This window comes from Arvicanthis niloticus, chromosome 2 (assembly GCF_011762505.2).
Source record: "Arvicanthis niloticus isolate mArvNil1 chromosome 2, mArvNil1.pat.X, whole genome shotgun sequence".
Taxonomy (NCBI): domain Eukaryota; kingdom Metazoa; phylum Chordata; class Mammalia; order Rodentia; family Muridae; genus Arvicanthis; species Arvicanthis niloticus.
The window spans coordinates 45,708,190-45,726,394 of NC_047659.1; the positions used below are offsets into that span (position 1 = coordinate 45,708,190).

An 18,205-nucleotide genomic window follows, 5' to 3' on the forward strand; every position below is an offset into this window, starting at 1 on the left:
GCATTTAAGCAGGATACCTTTCTCAGTTTGTTGAATATGCTTGTGAAATACATTCACTGGCCTCCTGTGTTCCTGCGAAGAGAGTACCCTCGCCATGATTTTTAGCACTGACCCAACCCTCCACCCCACCTTAGACCTGCTCCAGGAGGACACATGGATTACTTTTGAAAAGGAATCTGTAAAATAATATAAACTCATCTGTATGTCTCCAGTATCCCTCTCCCATATGTCTTTCCCTTGAAAGGGTTGCTAGGCAACCAGGTAGAAAAATGGCTGAAGCCCTTGTAAAGGGAAGACATATTTATAATGTCAGAAAAATAAATGTGGCTTTCTTCACTTTGGGTCTCCTTTACAAAGTGCCAGGACTTTCAGCATGATCTATTTAGTGGGGATGATTGCAACTGACCTTGAGGTCCGTGAGAACAATAGGCCATAATCTGGCCCTGTAAGGTTACAACTGCAGTCACTAGGTAGAGAAGGGTGTCTCCCTGGGGTCATTTGCTTCTGAAAAGGGAGAAATGTGTAGTAGGTCCTGCTGGGTCAGCTTCTCTGTGTGAGCCTGCAAAGTGTTAGGATGTCACAGTCTTTAGAGCCAGAGCCCACTGCTAATGCCCACACTTCATAAAGAATGCTGTTTTACCTCCCCTGGCATTTGCTACAGACAGCTGATTTTAAATGGAGCCTGCTTGAGCTTTGGTGGGCTTTGGCATGTGTGTTGTTGTCTCTGGTGACCTGGGCTCAGATTGCTCCAAGGAACTGCGCAGCCTTCCTACCTGGTGTGTGCCAGGGTCTGTTCATGGTGGCAGGTGTTATGGTTCAGCTGCTAATTTTGCCCGTTAGAGACAATGTGGCCAGATCTGACGGTACAATCTGTTCATCTGAGGTTTGCCCTGGTTTTTCCTGTGTACAATGCCTTGCTAACTTTATGGAAACAATAAAGAAAGAATGGACATGCAATCTGCCATTTAAATGGTTTTGCTCTGCTGGGGAGCAAAATCCATAGCAGTCAATTTCTGTTTTTGTCTATTGCAAATTTATTAACAACGAGTTGTAATTAGATGTGTGGCTTTGCCTTTGAGAACTAATGGTGCACGGTGATCCCTGACGTTGGTCTGATTGTGGCAAAATGACCCATTTGGTGTCACCAGCTGTGATGTTGGAGGGAGCAGAAATGAAAGAAAAAAGTCTACCACTCAACAGATAAATACAGGTTCATCTCACACTTCAATTTCTGATCATCCTGTACCCCCAAAGTATTCTTTGGGTTTACAGACTGACATGTTGGTGATCTGAACACTGCTAAGCTGAAGTAAACTGGGATGACAGGTCACCTGGCTTCTGTGTCCTGTCTACGTTACCCATGACATGAATTGCTCTGCCAGAAACTGAAAGACATGGTGCCTCATTAGCCTAGAGGAATTCCCAGGCTGGCTCACTGGCTGTAAGTGTGTGGTTCGCTTGAGTTGCCTGTGTTTGAAGCTGCTCAGACTGCCACCAACTTCTGCATTTTGTAAAGCCTCCATTCCCTTATCTGTGAAACTGGGGACCTGTTTATTTGCCCTTATGGGGGTCTGTGTGAACACTGGACTCTGATCAGAATGCTTATGCATAGTACACGCTCAAGGAATATTAGTTAATATCATTGCTCGGAATCCAGAAATAGTATTAAATCTGCGGGGATAAAAATAGTTTACAGGAAAGCCTGAGGTTTGCCTACAAGGACATGGACACTGTCTGTCCTCATCAGCTTCTTCCCAACCAACTAACAACACTCACAGTGACAGTGACAAAAAAAAAAAAAAAAAAAAAAAAAAAAAGAGGCCCCAGGACAGAAGGGTGTTCCCTTCTCTGTCCAGGATCCTGACACTAGAGCTTTGAAGCACCTTGATTGACTCCTTTTCCTTCCTATGATGAAGGAAATCTTAGAGGTCAAGTGGTGAGAGAGAAGGGGGTGAGGGGAGGCAGAGACAGAGAGACAAAGAGACAGGGACAGAGATAAAAGACAGGGAGACAAAGAGAGACACAGATTCACAGACACACAGACACATAGACCACACACAGAAAGAGAGAGAGAGAGAGAGAGAGAGAGAGAGAGAGAGAGAGAGAGAGAGAGAGAGAGAAGCAAGAGAATGTCTGTGGCCATCTGGCTGGTCTCTCTCCTTTACGTTTGATTCCTCACTGCTGTCTATGTCTAGGACAGTCTAAAGATGTCCTAATCCCAGATGATCCCGTCCCAATAAAGAACTGCCAGGATAGAAAGCAGTGAGTCTTAATGAGGAAATTTTATGCCCCATGACAAGACAGGTTTTTAAGGCTTTTTAACTGGGAGAAGAGGGGTCTCTACGATCTCTTCATTACATCTTAAATGTGATGTGTCAGGACTTAGACACCTGGTTCACTCTGCGCTTGAAGCTGCCTGTTGTGATCCAGGAGCTGAAATTCTTCAGAACTGGTGCCAGGCCACAACACTCTGGCCTCTGTCTGATCTCTCCTCCGCTTCCTCCCCAAACCAGGAGACAAGTTCTTACTACCCTTTAGCACAAGGCCCCCTCTGCTCCCCTCTGCGGACTCTAAGCGTTTCTCAGCTGTGGGTCAGATGCAAAGCTTTGTCACCAGAGAGCACTGGAAGGCCACTGCAGGAGGAAAGGCTACTGGTCTCTTATCTTTCCCTTGATGCTGGTCCCTTTGGCTCTCTGTGACAATTGAACACCCTCTGGTACTCACCTCCAATAAGGCCACTGCCTGGGGAGCCTTGAGACACTGTGGCAGGCAGCTTCTCCTGATTTCCAGCCCTGCCTTGTATGTTCTAAAGAGAACTTTCTGTTACCAAGGGCCACTGTCACACCCTTCCCAGTGGGGGCTGAATCTCAGCTGGGGCGTGGATAAGGCGTTTGGACCATTTTATTCCTTGCTAGAGGTAGCAGCTGCTCTCAGCTTCTTCTCATTCCATATTCTTTAGTGTTTCATTACTCCCATGCATTTTATCCCTTCAGCATCTCTCTGTTCAAACTACTCTTGAGTGGATCCAAACTGATGGATGAAAGGGGGCTCCCCAAAGTGGTTTCTACACATGTATGTTTGGGGAGGAGGAGGACATGCAGAGAATCCTTTGTTTCTCCATGCAATGTGCCTGCAGCTTGCTTGGTCTCGGTGTAATAAGCTTAGTGGTCAGAGCTTTGCAACAAGAGAGGTACCTGTGGTGGTCTAGCCCAGCTCCATGGCTGTCAAACTTTGCCTTGCGATCTGAGAAAGCCTCTTTAAGTAAAGCTGTATCCTCTAAGGTCAGTTCCCTTGGTAACGACAAAGCCTACCTGCTGACTAATCATCTTGTTCCACAGTTGTTTCTCAGACCAGGTGAGGGTTGTCTCTGCCTTGGTGATTTTCTTATGAAGAATTTAAATACCATACTACTGGAGAAAACCACCAGCACTTGGGGGAATCACAGCGTGTTGAAGGCCTGGCTTTGCCTGCTTTCATCTTTACTGTATCACCAGGCTTTCATCCCACTTCATGTAAAGTTAATTTCTCACAAGAGGCCAACCTAACCAGGGAGTGATGCTTAGACATGACATCCAGAATGCTTAGACATGACAGAGCAATTCACCTTTACAGTATATAATTTCAAGAAACCCACATATACATTAAATTAAAAATTTAATGATGAGGAGATATGTAGAGAGCATGATTTTAACCACACTTCTTTAAAGTCATGAATGTATATGTGCATGTGTGTGTGTGTGTCCATGTGGGTGTGTGCATATGTGTGGTCATGTACACGGGAGGTCACAGGTAGATGTTCACTGTCTTCCTCAGTTGCTTTCCTTATTTTTTGAGACAGTTTGCTCCCTTTTCCTGCAGTCCACCAGTTCATATAGGCCAGTGGATTCTAGGGATCTGGAAGGCTTCAAGCACTGAGGTTACAGACATGTGCTAGTATGCCTGCCTTTATGTAGGTGTGAGGATCTGAACTCAGGTTCTCATGCTTGAGTGGCAGGCATGTTATCGAGACTAAGCCATCTCCTCAGCCCCAAAGTCATAAATTCTTTAAGAATCGTGTTTGTGGAGGGCTGGCATGATGGCTCAATGGTTTTCTTGCCTTGTTCCCAAGACTTATCACCTGAGTTTGATCCCTGGGACCTACATGGTAGAAGAGAAACATTGACTCCTGCAAGGCGTCTTCTCTCCTCCACACAAATGTCATCTCTCTCTCTCTCTCTCTCTCTCTCTCTCTCTCTCTCTGTCACACACACACACACACACACACACACACACAGACACACACACACACACACACCTAATTTTAATGATTAAATTAAAAAGAAACTGTGTGTGGAAAAGAATAGGTTTTTGACTCCTAGTTGTGTGAAGGGCCATGTGGGAGAAAGGTCATTAGCTAGCCTGAGGCAAGGTCTAGTTCTCTGTCATGTTGGACAATAACAGTTGGATATGATGGTGTTGCTGAGTTCTTGTTGAAGGAGAAAATTAAGGAACAGATGCCAGCCAATGGCCACATTGGCTCAAATGGCAAGCCGAACATCAACCTGTCCCTCTGTGGTATCTGTGGATACAGCATTTACTCTTACCTCCACTTTGCCCGCATCATGCATTCGTGGCTGAACTATTTGTGTCCCATGCTCTTGTATGTTGTGTAGGGAGAGTACAGTGAGAAATGAGGTTTGCCTGTTTTAGAGAGAATGGGAAACATCACTTATGGCTTTTGTGGATTGAAATGCAGGTACTAATGGAGCTAACCCTCTCACCCTCATCCTCACTCGGCACCCTCACACCCTGTCTTTAGCACAGGCCTGGGGTAATGTTAACTGCTAAAAGTGTGAGGTTCTGAGATGACTTGAGGCTGACTCACCCAGAACTCCAAGCCAGAGGAAGTGAAGTCTGTGTCACTTCCTCCCTCTAAGTAATTAAGAGTGGGCTCACTGATGGAGTAACTGTACATTTTAATGATTATAGTGTAACATTACAGATGACATTGCTTAAGGTACAGGGTGAAATACATGACTAAGAATGAGAACCCGGTTGTGATGTCTCATGCTCGATTCCACTGCAGCATTCAGGAAGTGGAGGAGAGAAGATCAGAAGCCCAAGGTCAGCCTTGGCTACCCAAGGGGTCTGAGGCCAGCCGAGCACACACGGGAAATTGTAAAGCTAATAACAGTTATTAGAATCAGTGCAGCACAGAGGCACATGCATGAAGCCCCAGAACTTAGAAGATAAAGGCCAGCCAGGCAACAGAGGAAGACTCAGTCTCAAATCCCATTATCTCCCCTGCAAAAGAGAGAAAAGTGAAAGAACAAACAAGCTTGAAACTTTATAAGTACACACCCTTATCACCTTCCTCAGTTTCAACTATTATTATGGAAGAAATTGTCATAGATATTAACCATAAAACTTGTACTTATAGTGGCCTACAAGTGACATGGCTTTGGTGCCATCTGTCTCTGCTTCCTTCCAGATGCCTTCCCATCTAGTGTGCTTGCAAACATCTTCCTCCCCTGCTTTTCCCTGAGAGGTAGAAGTGATAATCCAGTCTTTCTAATGGCTGCAGTATTTAGCACAGGCATCTTTCCCACCCTGGAACAATTGTTTATTCTTGATGATAGTGTGGTTTATGATGAGATTGAGTTTTTGTATCATCTAGTGTTGAGTTTAAAAAAATGTCTTCAACTATTTCTTTGAAATTTTGGACTTATCCTCCTTTGGCATAATTATAGCATATGTAATTTTGAACAGATCTCGGCCTGTGTCATGTGTGTTGAGCTTACTGGTCATGTTCTTGCAAGTGGCAAGGACCTAGTCATAGGGTTCAAACCTTTATGCTGGTGGGCTTGAGCGTCTCTAGTTGCCATTCACAGAGCATCCTCTGGTGTTGTGGAGTTCTGGAGTTCCTCCACTCTAGAACTGCTCACTGAGTTATCTCCAGAGGACCAGGCAGGCGATGCCAGCTCTCTCAGCATTTAAGTTTCTTCATAGGATGGAAGTATTTTCCAGTGAGAACTGTTTGCTACCAAAGAGAGACTTTCTTTTAAAAGTGAATTTATTTATTTCTGTGTATGTATGTGAGTGAGAGAGTGTGTATGTATGGAATGTGAGTGTGTGTGTGTGTGTGTGTGTGTGTGTGTGTGTGTAGATTAGAAGACAACTTTATGGAGTCAGTTCTGTACTTTGGCCTTTATATGGGTTCCAAGGATTGAACTCAGATCACCAGGCTTACATAGACAGCATCTTTACACACTAAGCCATTTTGCCAGCCCCAAAGAAGCCTCTAAAAGTTTGAAACCCCAGGTGACATGTAACATTGTAAGCTACTTCAATTTTCTTATATCCAGAAAAATAGAATTAAATCTAGGTGAATGGTTAAATAAACTATGATGTGCCTACATTGTGGACCATTATTAAGGTATGGAGTTGACATGAGATGATTTTTAATTTGTATTTCAGGATGAAAAAATAAAGAGCCAGGACACTTCTACTGCCGGAAACTAAATCTCATTTCTACTGCTGGAGACTATAAATATGAAAATTAATACCTCATAAAATATACACTGTAGATGCTTACAGCACAAACATCAGTACCTATATATTTAGAGCAAGTGTAATAAGTGCACATAAAAAGCCTGAGGAAAGAACACTCACCATACTGCTGAAGGGTGAAGGGTTAGGCGTTGGAGTGGGGAACCTTGTCTTTTACTCTATTATTCCTATATTGGGGGTAATTTGTTATACAGTAAAATGGAATCGTGTAATGCAAATAAATGTAAACATTTATAAAAAATTAAGTTTGAACATGCAAGATGCAATTTAGGGCCAAAAAAAAAAAAAAAAGCCACTTTGAGTAGGATTGGGGTGTGATACTGAGGGATCAGATACATGCACAAACCCAACTATTTAACTCCATTAATGGGCTCTCCTAATTGTAATCAGAATGGCAGCTCCGTGGCTGTAGTTAATGCTCTCCCAACGGTTTGATTGCACCCAAATGTCTTGGTTTATTGCTTTTATGAGTAAATAAGAAGAATCCCTTCTGAACACATTATGAGGTATTTAACGGCATGTTAGCTATAACTAGAGACCATACTTCATTTTTTTAAAATTTTCCTCTCTATGTGCCCCCCTCCCTGCAATATCCTTCTCCTTTGCAAACGGCTGTATGGCCCTTTTGCTCAGGACATGCCTCAAATTCACAGACCTCAAGAGACCCAGCTTAATGAACTTGGCCTTGTGGAGGGACCTCTCTTTGCACCCTTGCTGAACATGTTTCCTGTTTTTGACAACTTCATTTTGTACCTTCCAGGGTTGCTTGCTAATTGGTTTCTGTCATTTTTTGCATACGTGTTCACTTAATTCATCTTCCAAAGTAACAGACTCTTCGTGAATAGAAAACAGTGGCGTATATAGACACTGAAGAAAGGAATGTCTTAACTTAAAGCCTGAGTCTTTCACTTTTTCTGGATATTTTGGAGAGAGAAAAAGGAGTTTGTTGGTAGAGTTTTACTTCCATGTGGTGTTTGTTTGTTTTGTTTTTTGTTTGTTTGTTTGGGTGGTTTTTAAGGAGCAAGAGAGAACTAATGTATAGTTGGCTGAGTTGAGAAGTAGGGAGGGCCTAGGAGGAATTCTGCAGGGAAAACATGATCAAAGCATAATGCATAAATATTTTTCAATAAAAATAACTAATAAAAAACAACCCAATTAAAAAGTGAGGCATAGAAGTAAGACTAGCTCTCGCTGGGTAGTCAAGGTTGGCCTCAAACTAAATTCTGGGATTATAGACAAGCACCATCATCCTAGTTGAAAATGTTTTGAAATGTAAAAGTAAATAGATGCTTCTGATTTTACGGGATTTGGGGGTGGCACGATGACCTGCAAAGTGAGGCATTTGGCAGAAACTCTGGGAACCAAGAATTCAATGTGACTCATATTGGCCTTTACCATCCGTCTCTAGCCTGCCACCGGAGTGAATATAATGGGTGGACATCAGTTGTGTCTACAATGGGGCTTAAGTCATTGTTTATAACTGGTGGATACTGTGGTGGTAGTTTATATCGATTGTCAGTTGGCTGGGTATGTAGTCATGTTTGAGACAAATCTCTAGGTTGGTCTTTGAAGGATTATCTTGATCAAGTTAACTAAAGTAGGAAGACACTTCCTATCTACTCCCTGCCCCCATCCCTGCTGGCACCACCACCACCAACTATGGGCATCATCATTCCCTAGGCTGGTGTCCTGGATTATATAGAAAGACAAGACCTTATATAGAAAGGTGAGCACCAGAAACCATCATTCTCTGCTTCCTGACTGGGGATACAGTGAGACCAGCTGCTTCTTACTCTTACTTCCATGTTGCCCTCGCCACAATGGCCTGTCCTTCAAACTGTGAACCTGAGTAAACCCTCCCCTTCTGAAGTTGCTTTTGTCAGGTGTATTGTTGCAGCAACAAGATAAGTAACAAACACAGATGTGTTCGTGGATGTGGGTACGTTTGAGCTTCTAGAGTGCAGACTGAGGAGTACATTGTCAAGTTCAACTCAACTCAGCACTTTTTCTTTCAGTGGCTTCCTGCTTACTGTGAATAACTTACTTGGAATCTGCTTTCATTCAACAGGGCTATTCCATGCTTTATTAGTTATTGAGACCCCGGCACTACTTCTTACTTAACAACATATGTGTATTTATTCATGTAGTCACTTATTCATCAAAAATTATAGAATATCGTGTCTGGCTTAGTGGTTAAGAGTATGAGCCGCTCTTGCAGAAGACCTGGCTCCAATTCTCAGAACCCACATTGTGGTTCACAAAAGACTGTACTTCTAGCCCAGAGGTATTTGACATCTTCTTCCAGCTTCTGAGCCACCAGCACACCTGTGTTACAAAGACCTACAGGCAGGCAAAACATTCATAAACATAAAAATAAATAAATAAAGTTTAAGAAACCTATAGAATGCTATTGTATAAAGCATGACAGATAGACATGAAGAATGAACAAGAGCCCACCAGGTGGACAAATTTTGGAGATTCACCATGTACAACGGTTCTGAGGCGGTAAAGAAGAGAACCCATTGGGAGCTACAGGTTCTGGATGGAGGACATGGTTTGAAGTGGGATGGGTAGCTAAGAAAGATAACCTATACATTATGTAAAGGAGCTGAGATTTGATCATGCTGGAAGCGTGAATCTGCAAAGAAATTTGAGCCAGGACACAACAAGGTCAAATGTGTATATTATAAGGAAATTCTCGCCACTGGACACCAGCTGGCCTGCAGAGAGTTAAGTGGAAGGGAGGAGGAAACACAGAGGCCCCTGGAGAAGTGTGGGGTGAGATGATGGATAGCTGGTTGTTTGTTACGTGAAAGAGGAACTCAGAAGTAGAGTAGAGAAGACATGGTGCTTGATTGATGTATTTGGTCTCTGTTATTATCATAGCAAATTACCCTGAACTTCGCAGCTTAAAACAATCCAAATTTATTATCTCACAGTTCCATAGCTTGGAAATCTGAAGTGACGCCACTAGGCTAAAACCACACAGTCAGCAGGGCTGTGTACTTTTCCTAAGGCTTGGGGAATAATCTACTTTCTCGCTCCCTCAAGTTACAAGCATAATTCAGTCCCTTGTGTGTATAGAACTGAGGGTCCCTCATTTTTTTCTGAGTAACAGTTGGGGCTCAGCTTCATGTTGCAGGGGCTGCCTGCATTCCCGGCTTCATGGTCCACTTTCTCCATCTTCATAGGCAGCAGGAGAGAGTTGGGTTTCTTTCACAGTGACTCTTTCTATCTTTTGATTTGTATTATGTGTTTATATGTGTAAAGGTGTGTGTGTGTGTTTGTGTGTGTGTGAGAGAGTACATGTGTGAGTGTGCATATAGAGGCCAGAGGTAAACCTCATATGGCTTTAGTGCCGTCTGTGACCATGGGCTTTCTTTATAGTTTAATTTTAGCTACAAACCTCAGGCATTGAGGCAGGTCAAGTTCAAACCGTTGTTTTCCTTCAGATGTGTCTTCCTCTCACATTGCATTGAAGTGCCTATAAACTTTATCCAAAGGAGAGCTGGTTATTCTGCATCGTGGGCCTGCTAGCCCCTCCATTCATACACCAGCAGGCCCCAGCACACAGATGCACAGCAGTGAAGAAAAGGGGTAGCACGCCTCTTCCCTTTGACTAGACTTTCTGAAAACATCATGGAACAATTTGATTTGTCCATCACTGGGTGGCATGCAGTCATGCAGCCACTCTCAGCATCATGATACCTAGGAACTTGTAGCCTTTGTTATGGTGGGAATGTCGGAATAAACGCTTATGAAATGAGAGGGGGGTGGCTATTGAAAGATGTGTTGAAATCATGTTATCTGAAACACTTTCTATCTCTAGCTGTTCTTAAAGCTTCTCATGCCTCCGTCCCTTAAAGAAGCAGTTAGTACTTGAGCAAAACCAAAGATTAGATATAATGGGCTTAAACTGTGCAGTCGTGACTTGGGTGTGTGGATATGTTCTTTTACTTACTGAACTCAGTTTGTCCAACAGGTCAGTCCACTTCTGGCGTGTGTGTGTGTGTGTGTGTGTGTGTGTGTGTTGAAGTGTTTGTGCAAGGAAGGGTTTCATGTGCCCAGGCACACACGTGTAGAAGTCAAAGAAAGATGTCTGGTGTTTTTCTCTATTGCCTTACACTTTGCTTTTAGAGAGGGGCCTTTAACTGAACCTGAATTTCAGCTAGGCTGACTGCTCAGTAAGCTCCCAGGGTGTGCCTGACTCTACTACCCCACGTCTAAAGCTGGTGTTATAGGCAGTTGTAGCCAGGCCTCACTTTTATGTGGGTGGTAGGGATTCAGATGCAGGTCCTCTTGCTTGGAGAGCAACACCTTACCCACTGAGCCAAAGCCCCAGCCTCACTTCTGTTTTATACACGAATCTTCTTTAGGAACTCTTAGATAAATTCCAGTCTCTCTCCTTTCCCCATCGCTGTTTTCTCAGCAGAAGGTGGACTAGTGAGGTCCTTACCTAAGGACTTTCCTGAGACTGTTCTGTTCCCACGGATCCCCTGTAATCAGGCGTGAAATGTCTGCCTTCCTCCAGTAGCATCTTAGAAGCTGGGGCACTGTTTTGAGGCTCTCGATTTCTCTTCTGCCTATTGCAGAGGTTGGCACGTAGGAAACAGTTAAAATGTGTCTGATGCAATCATGAGTAGACTTTCGATGCGTCACATAATTAATTCAAATGGCACCATAATGATCTGAAAACCCTGCATAATTAAAAGTCTATTTCTCTAAGGCCCCAAGCATTGTGCTTATAGCTTTCGTACGGCACCCATAATCCTCTGCTCTCAGATACAATGGTTTGTGTGTTTGTCTGGCTGCTTATTAAAGTGTCTGCACCTGAAGCTGCCCCCTGCTCTGTGTGCCTCTCAGTAGCGCTGAAGTCAGGAGAAAGTGCTGTTCAATCAGGGAAAAATGAGTGAGCCCAAGAGGAGGGGCTGGGCCTCTGGGAGTTCCCACAAGGGAATGATTCCCACCTGGGAAGGAGCAGAGAAGATTGTTTTCCCCAGATGCTTAAAAGAGCACCCACAGACACCAGTTGATATTTTGCCCTTTACCAAACCTCAATTTACTTTCATGGAAAACATTGCTCTTTTTTTGTTTTTCTTTCAGAAACCCTCCACCCACTTTGCTGCACCCCGACAACTGGTGTGAGGAATTCAACCACTTCATTTCACAGTGAGTATAGTATGTCTTCCGTTGTGGACTGCCTGTACAGCAAGGCCTCGACCTGCGTGCGATTCCAGAAAATCCAAGCTGTGGAACTTGCTCAGCGCTGGCTGAGCCTGCTACTTATGACCCAGGGGTTGCTCTAGTAAACAGTTTTAGGAGCCTCAACAGAATCTGAAGAATGAGGAATTCCAATGGATGCAACCATTATCAGTCTGCATTAGCACGTGGGTCACGTGGTCTGCAAACCTGCTCCATAGAAGAGGGACATCTGTAACTGATGTCTGCTCTGGGAGCAAGGAGACAGAAAACCGCAGTGTTTACAGGGATGGCAGCTGGGTCACTGGGTTTTGCTCTAGGATTTTTGCTAAACGACTCAGGCATAAGTGTCCAAGAGGGGAGAGGTAGGATCTCTGGCCTAAGGCTTCAAGGTGGGGTGTCCTATCTAATATTCAAAGTATGGAGAACAAGAGGAAAACCCTGCATGAGGCCCCTGGTGGGAAGCATGCTACCAGGCCACAGGTACTGCCACCAAGACCATCGGACCAACAGAAAGACCAAAGAGCAACTCAGTGCTGAGATCACGGGTTTATGGCCTGGCCCGGGAAGAGGGCCACACTGGTACCAAATCCATGGATGATGGAAGAGCTTCAGCTTCAGGACTCAGTGATGGAAGGAGAGCTGATCATTACCAGGCACTTCCAGATACTAGAGCTGGGAAAAGATGCCCCAACACCCAGCATTTAGCAACAGCTTCAGAGACTATGGAGGCAGAGAGTAAATGACCAAAGCTACTGATGAATAGGATATAGGGGAGGAAAACACATTTTCCCCTTATTTATGCTTATGTGCAGCCTTATCTTCTATAAAGAGTTATAGGAACAGATCAAACAGGAGTATCCTCCTTAATCACTGTCTAGATCTACAATCTTTACCCACAATCCCTAAATCCAAAGAGCCCCGGAAACAGAAGTGATTCTGTAGTTGAGTCATCCAGCAGCAAAACCTGACCTCATGTGAACTGATGGGGTGGGGTTGGGGAGCAGCATGTGCCCTGAACTGATGAGGGGTTATTTATAGTCATTATCTTTCTTTGTGTGAATATTCATGTGTCTCAATGCAGATATTTTCCTATTTGATGATAGCGTCCTGGCCCAGATCCGTCTGCAATGTTATGTAATATGTAGCAAATGTACCAGTTTGGCTGTCTAAAATTTGATCAACTTTAGAATTCTAAACATGTTTGACCCCAAGGAAGTTTGTACGAGAGCCTGAGTTTGTCTTTCATTTCCATTTCAAATGCAATAGAGCTCAGGGTCCCAAAAATCGTTTGTTTGTCTAATCCCTCCTGGACCCTTGTCATGTCTTTCAGTACAGAAGTCAGGGAACACTACCAAGAGACATGTTGTTGGAAGATGACTGTGAAGTTAAGGGTCAAGGAAGACTCAGAGAATGCTAACAAGAGAGGTAGTGCTGGATTGTGATGTCTGGGGCCAAGACTAGAGGACACATCCTTGCCCCTCAGCTCAGCTTTGTCATTCTTCCCCTAACTACAGAATGAGTGGGATTGTCACAAATCAGAGTGACTGGCTACAGACCCTTGCAAGGTGGACAACACTTGGGTGGAAGCTGAGAAAGGACCACTTCTGAGAGCTGGGACCGACAGGGGGAGACAGAGGGAATTTAGACAATTTAGTAGCTTGTACCACATTTCAGAGCATCTTCCTGGGGGGGCGGGGGGGTTAGGGTAGGAGTAGAGAGAGAGAGAGAGAGAGAGAGAGAGAGAGAGAATGAATCTGGATCCAAAGAATTTCCCTTTCATTCCATTGCTGCACAGATAACCTTGATCAACCTTCTCTGAAGCTGGCCTAGAAAAATCCATTACATATTCACAGATACACCTTCTCACTCCACCATGCTGCAAAGATGTGATTTGACTCACAAGTTCGGCTTAAGTGTCTTTTTCTCAAGAGTACGGTTGTATTCTTGAACCAGCAGTGTTGCTTCCGTGAATTTAAGGATCAGATACGCAGCTGATGGCAAGTGAACCCTTCTGTGGTTGTGTTTGATATAGAGTATCTCCCTATTCGTTGTTTCCATTTGACAAGTCCCGGGGGGGCCGATTCTAATCTGGGTATGTTTTTCAACCTTGGTGTTTTCAGTTGTACTTATCCCAAGTTACTTTAGATCTTGAAAGATCTGGAACACTGGAAAAGAGAGCAAACATAGAAAACAATGCCTTTGAGTGTGGTGGTTTGAATAAAAATTGCACACACACCCCCCCATAGGCTCATAGGGAGTGACACTATCTAGAGCTGTGGCCTTGTTAGGGGAAGTGTATCACTGAGGGTGGGCTCTGGGGTGTCAGATGCTCAAGCCAGGCCCAGTTTGACTATTTTCTTCCTGCTGCCTGGGGATCGAGATGAGTTCTCAACTTCTTCTCCAGCACCATGTCTGCCTGCACACTGCCATGCTTCCTGCCATGATAATGGACTACACCTCTGAAACTGTAAGCCAGACAACTAAATGTTTTCCTTTAGAAGAGTTTCCATGGTCATGATGTCTGTTCACAGCAGTAAAACTCTAAGACAAACACAGAAAACATCCAAGAACAAAGAAAGACCTCTTAATGAAAACAGAGGGAAAGACCCTAAGTTTTAATGAGCTAGGAAGGCAAATGGAAGTTGGGTGATTATGTGTTTTATTATTAATTTGAGCTATGAAAACACACCATCACCCCCCCTATTATATTCTGTCATCCCATCCACCCCCACTCCTTTCCATCTTTGGTACTGAGAGTTGAACCCAAGACCTGAGGCATGCTAGGACAGTTCTCTTCCTTTGATCTCTATCAGTCATTAAGTTGACCAGACTGGCTGGAACTCACTCTGAAATCTAGGCAGGTCTTGAATTTGTGATTCTCCTGTCTCAGCCTCCCAAGTAGCTGGCATTCTAGGTCTGTGCCACCAGGCCCAGGAGTCTTCTTTTTCTTTAATGTATTGTCTTATTTCCTCTATAGTGCAAATACTACTTGTGGTCCCAAGTTCTTTCTTGACCACATGCCTCCAACCCTATTTTCTCCATAGCATCTTAGATTCTTCAACCATGTATTCTTCTTCTATGCTCTTTTTGGCAATAAATCTGAACATTGAAGACTGATCATTATATTTCACATCTTGGGTTAGCATGATGGTTAGCTTTAACTGTCAACTTTACATAACCTAGAGTTATCTGGGAAGACAGCTTCAATGAGGGATTGTCTACGTTTGGTTGGCCTGTAGGCATGCCTGTGGGGGATTGTCTTAATTAAGTTAATCAGTGTTGGAAGGCCTAGCCCACTGTGAGCAGCACCATTCCCTAGGCAGGGCATCCTGAACTGTGTAAGAGTGGAGCACACATCAAATTGAGCACAATTAAGCAATCAAGTGACCATGCAAGTATCCTTTTTTCCTCTGCTCTTGGCTGTAGATAGAATGTGACTAGCTGTTGATGTAATTATTTAAAACAGCTGCTGGTCAAGCTGACTAAGCTGTGGCAGGTCTGCCTAGCTCAGTTACCATGTTCCACGGCCGGAGGCCACGTTTGCGCCACAGCTAGAAACAGCCAGCCAGAAACACCATCCCTGCCACCCATGAGATGCCAGCGTGGGAGATGGCTCTGACAATCTTCCATGATGTCTCTACAAGGGTGGGCAGCGCCCAGACCATCCTGCCATCCACACGGGCCCGGTAAGAAAATGAGACTCTAATGCTTAAATATTAATCAAAGGCTTTATATATTTGGTAATGCTCAATAACAATATGCCTATACAATTAGAGGTATTTCCCAATTAGCTAACCTAAATATAAGTTGTTACCCAGGACTGCTCTCCATACCTGCGTGGCTCTTCATCCTCCTTCATCTCTCTCTCTCTAGCTCCACTTCTTCCTTTTCCTCTTCCTCTCCTTACTCCTCCCACCTTAGCTCCTCCTACAACTAGCTGATTCAAGCTCCTGCTGCTGTAAATTTCCCACAGTGATGGACTATATCTCCTGGATTGTTAGCTAAAACAAATCCTTTCTCCCCTACATTGCTTAATAACAGAAATGAAACAGAAATCTGCCTGTCATTTTCAAATACTGACCCCTAGCCCCACCCCATGACAGGGTTTCATATGTCTCAGGCTGCCCTCAAAGTTGGGTATGTAGCTAGTGGTAGGCAGCCTTGGCTTTCTTATCCCTAGTACTAGGACCACAGGCATAAACTACCGTGCAAAATCTGGACATGCTTACCAACTCTGCCTCATCCCTAGCCCCATCCTTTGACTTTGTAGATGAGACTGCCTGCTCTAGCCTGTTATTACTCAGCTACCAAGTGCACTATGACCAAACATGATTTCACTAGGCTTATTCAAATCTGCAGCTAAATGTAAACAGTGACACACCGCGCATTTGAAATGTCTATTTAAAGAGCTTCAGTTTGATTTTATACTTACCAGCTCATACCGAGAGAAACAAATGGGGTATGAACAACTTCCAACTCTAAGCCTTTCATCATTGGAGGTACTAGTTGGGAAAGACAATATCTGAGAGTTTTAGTAAAATTTAGGAATCATTCAGGTAATTGATTCATTTCCCTTTATAGAACAAGCCACGAGGGTAACTGCCTAGATTTGCTCTAGAAATAAACAAGGCTAGAAATATCTTCTTTAAAAAAGATTATATATTTTTTGCTATGTGTGTATGCTTTGGGTATATGAGTGCAGGTGCCACTGGAGGCCAGAAGAGGGTGTCAGACTCCCTGGAGTTAGAGTTACAGACAGTTGTGAGCTGCCTGATGTGGATACTGGTACCTGAACTCTGGTACCCTTCGAGAGCTGTATGCATTCTTATCCTCTGATCTATCCCTTTAGCCTGACTAGAAATGCCTGTTTTTGTTGTTATTTGGTTGTTTGGGTTTTTTTTTTTTTTTTTTTTTTTTTTTTTGGTTGTTGTTTTTGTTTGTTTGTTTGCTTGTTTCTCAAGACAGGGTTTCTCTGTTTAATCCCTGGCTGTCCTGGAATTTACTCTGTTGACCAGGCTGGCTTTAAACTCAGAGATCCACCTGCCTCTGTCTCCTAGGTGCTGAGACTGAAGGTGTGGGCTACCACTGCCAGGCTTAAGTTCCTTCTCTCTCTCTCTCTCTCTCTCTCTCTCTCTCTCTCTCTCTCTCTCTCGATTTATTTATTTGTGTATTTTACGTATGTGATCTTTTGTCTCCACATCAGAAGAATCAGATCCTATGGCACTACAGACTGTTGTGAGCCACTACAGTTGCTGGGAATTGAACTCAGGACCTCTAGAAGAGCAGCCAGTGCTCTTAATTGCAGAGCCACAGTTTGATGCTCTGTTACCATGTGACCTCTGACCCAAAGTGGATTCACCACTGCGGTTTTAATGTGTTACTTTTCTCTGTCTTGCAACACCTGCAGGAAGCACCTTAGAGGAGGAAAAGTTGATTTGGGCTCATGGTTCAGGGAGCTAGTTCATCATGGAGGAGGCTCCATCTGTGTGGTGGGAGCTTGGAGCAGCTTCTCAGTACATACTTCTCATTAAGAAGCAGAGAAGGCTCAGCCAGATTTTGGTCAGTAGGGCTGACCAAAATCCTGGTCCACACACCAGCGACCCTGTTCTTCCAGTGATGCCCCACCTTCAAAGGGCTCCACAATCTCCCCCAAAAGTACCATTAGTTACAGACAAAGCAGTCAAAACACATGACCTGTGGGACACACAGTCATGTGTGTCATTGGGACAAGAGTCCCTGGGACTGCTTACCAGATGCTGGGAGGACACGCTGTGGCATCTGGCGGCTGCCTATAGCCGAGAAGGTAGGGTCAGGAATGCTGAGATATGCTGAGATAGTGTTTTCAGCCTCCTTATTTGGAGACAGCAAGGAGAAGAGAAAAGAAGAGAAGAGAAAAGGCCTAGAAGCCTAAAATCCTATTAGCAAACCTGTCTTGGAGTTAAAAAGAGAAAAACAGAAGCCCTCATAACCCTGGCTGGTTCTGAACCTTGGTTGTTGGTGATAATTGACTCATTTATATGAGTTAGTTACACATTTGTCAAAGCATGCCTCCTGACAGCTTAGTTATGATAAATTAAATGCGGTGCTCGCATAAATTCTGCACTGCTCTTTATCCATGTGCTGGGACCCTGCCTGATGTTTTTTGTCACCGCTATAATAAGTGGCTGGCTTTGCAGCGATTTCATTATCAGCCCTTTCCCCAATGGCTGGAGCTATTTGCATAACAAGTCTATCTGGTTCAAGTACCTGCCAGACTGCTACTTTACTAGCAGGCTCCCTGCAGAAGTAGCCTTTCGATAAGATAACAGTAATTTTCATTTGTGAACTTCACCTTGGTCCCCAGGGAGGCTTCCTCTCCCCTTCAAGCTCAACCTAATTTAAGGCCTTTGGTCTAAATAGTAAAAGTACTTTCCCAACCGGAAGGTATTTGTCTCTCATACTTTTGAGGTTTTAG

At 44.0% G+C, this 18,205-nt stretch overlaps 1 protein-coding gene across 1 annotated transcript in view; it reads left to right on the forward strand.

The window, feature by feature from the left end:
• Positions 1–18,205, forward strand: part of Myo3b (myosin IIIB) — a 340,938-nt gene that overhangs the window by 86,376 nt on the left and 236,357 nt on the right. Inside the window, exon 11 of the mRNA XM_034495370.3 lies at positions 11,653–11,718. Within this exon, the coding sequence (XP_034351261.3) occupies positions 11,653–11,718 (66 nt within the window). The remainder of the gene's footprint in view (positions 1–11,652; positions 11,719–18,205) is intronic.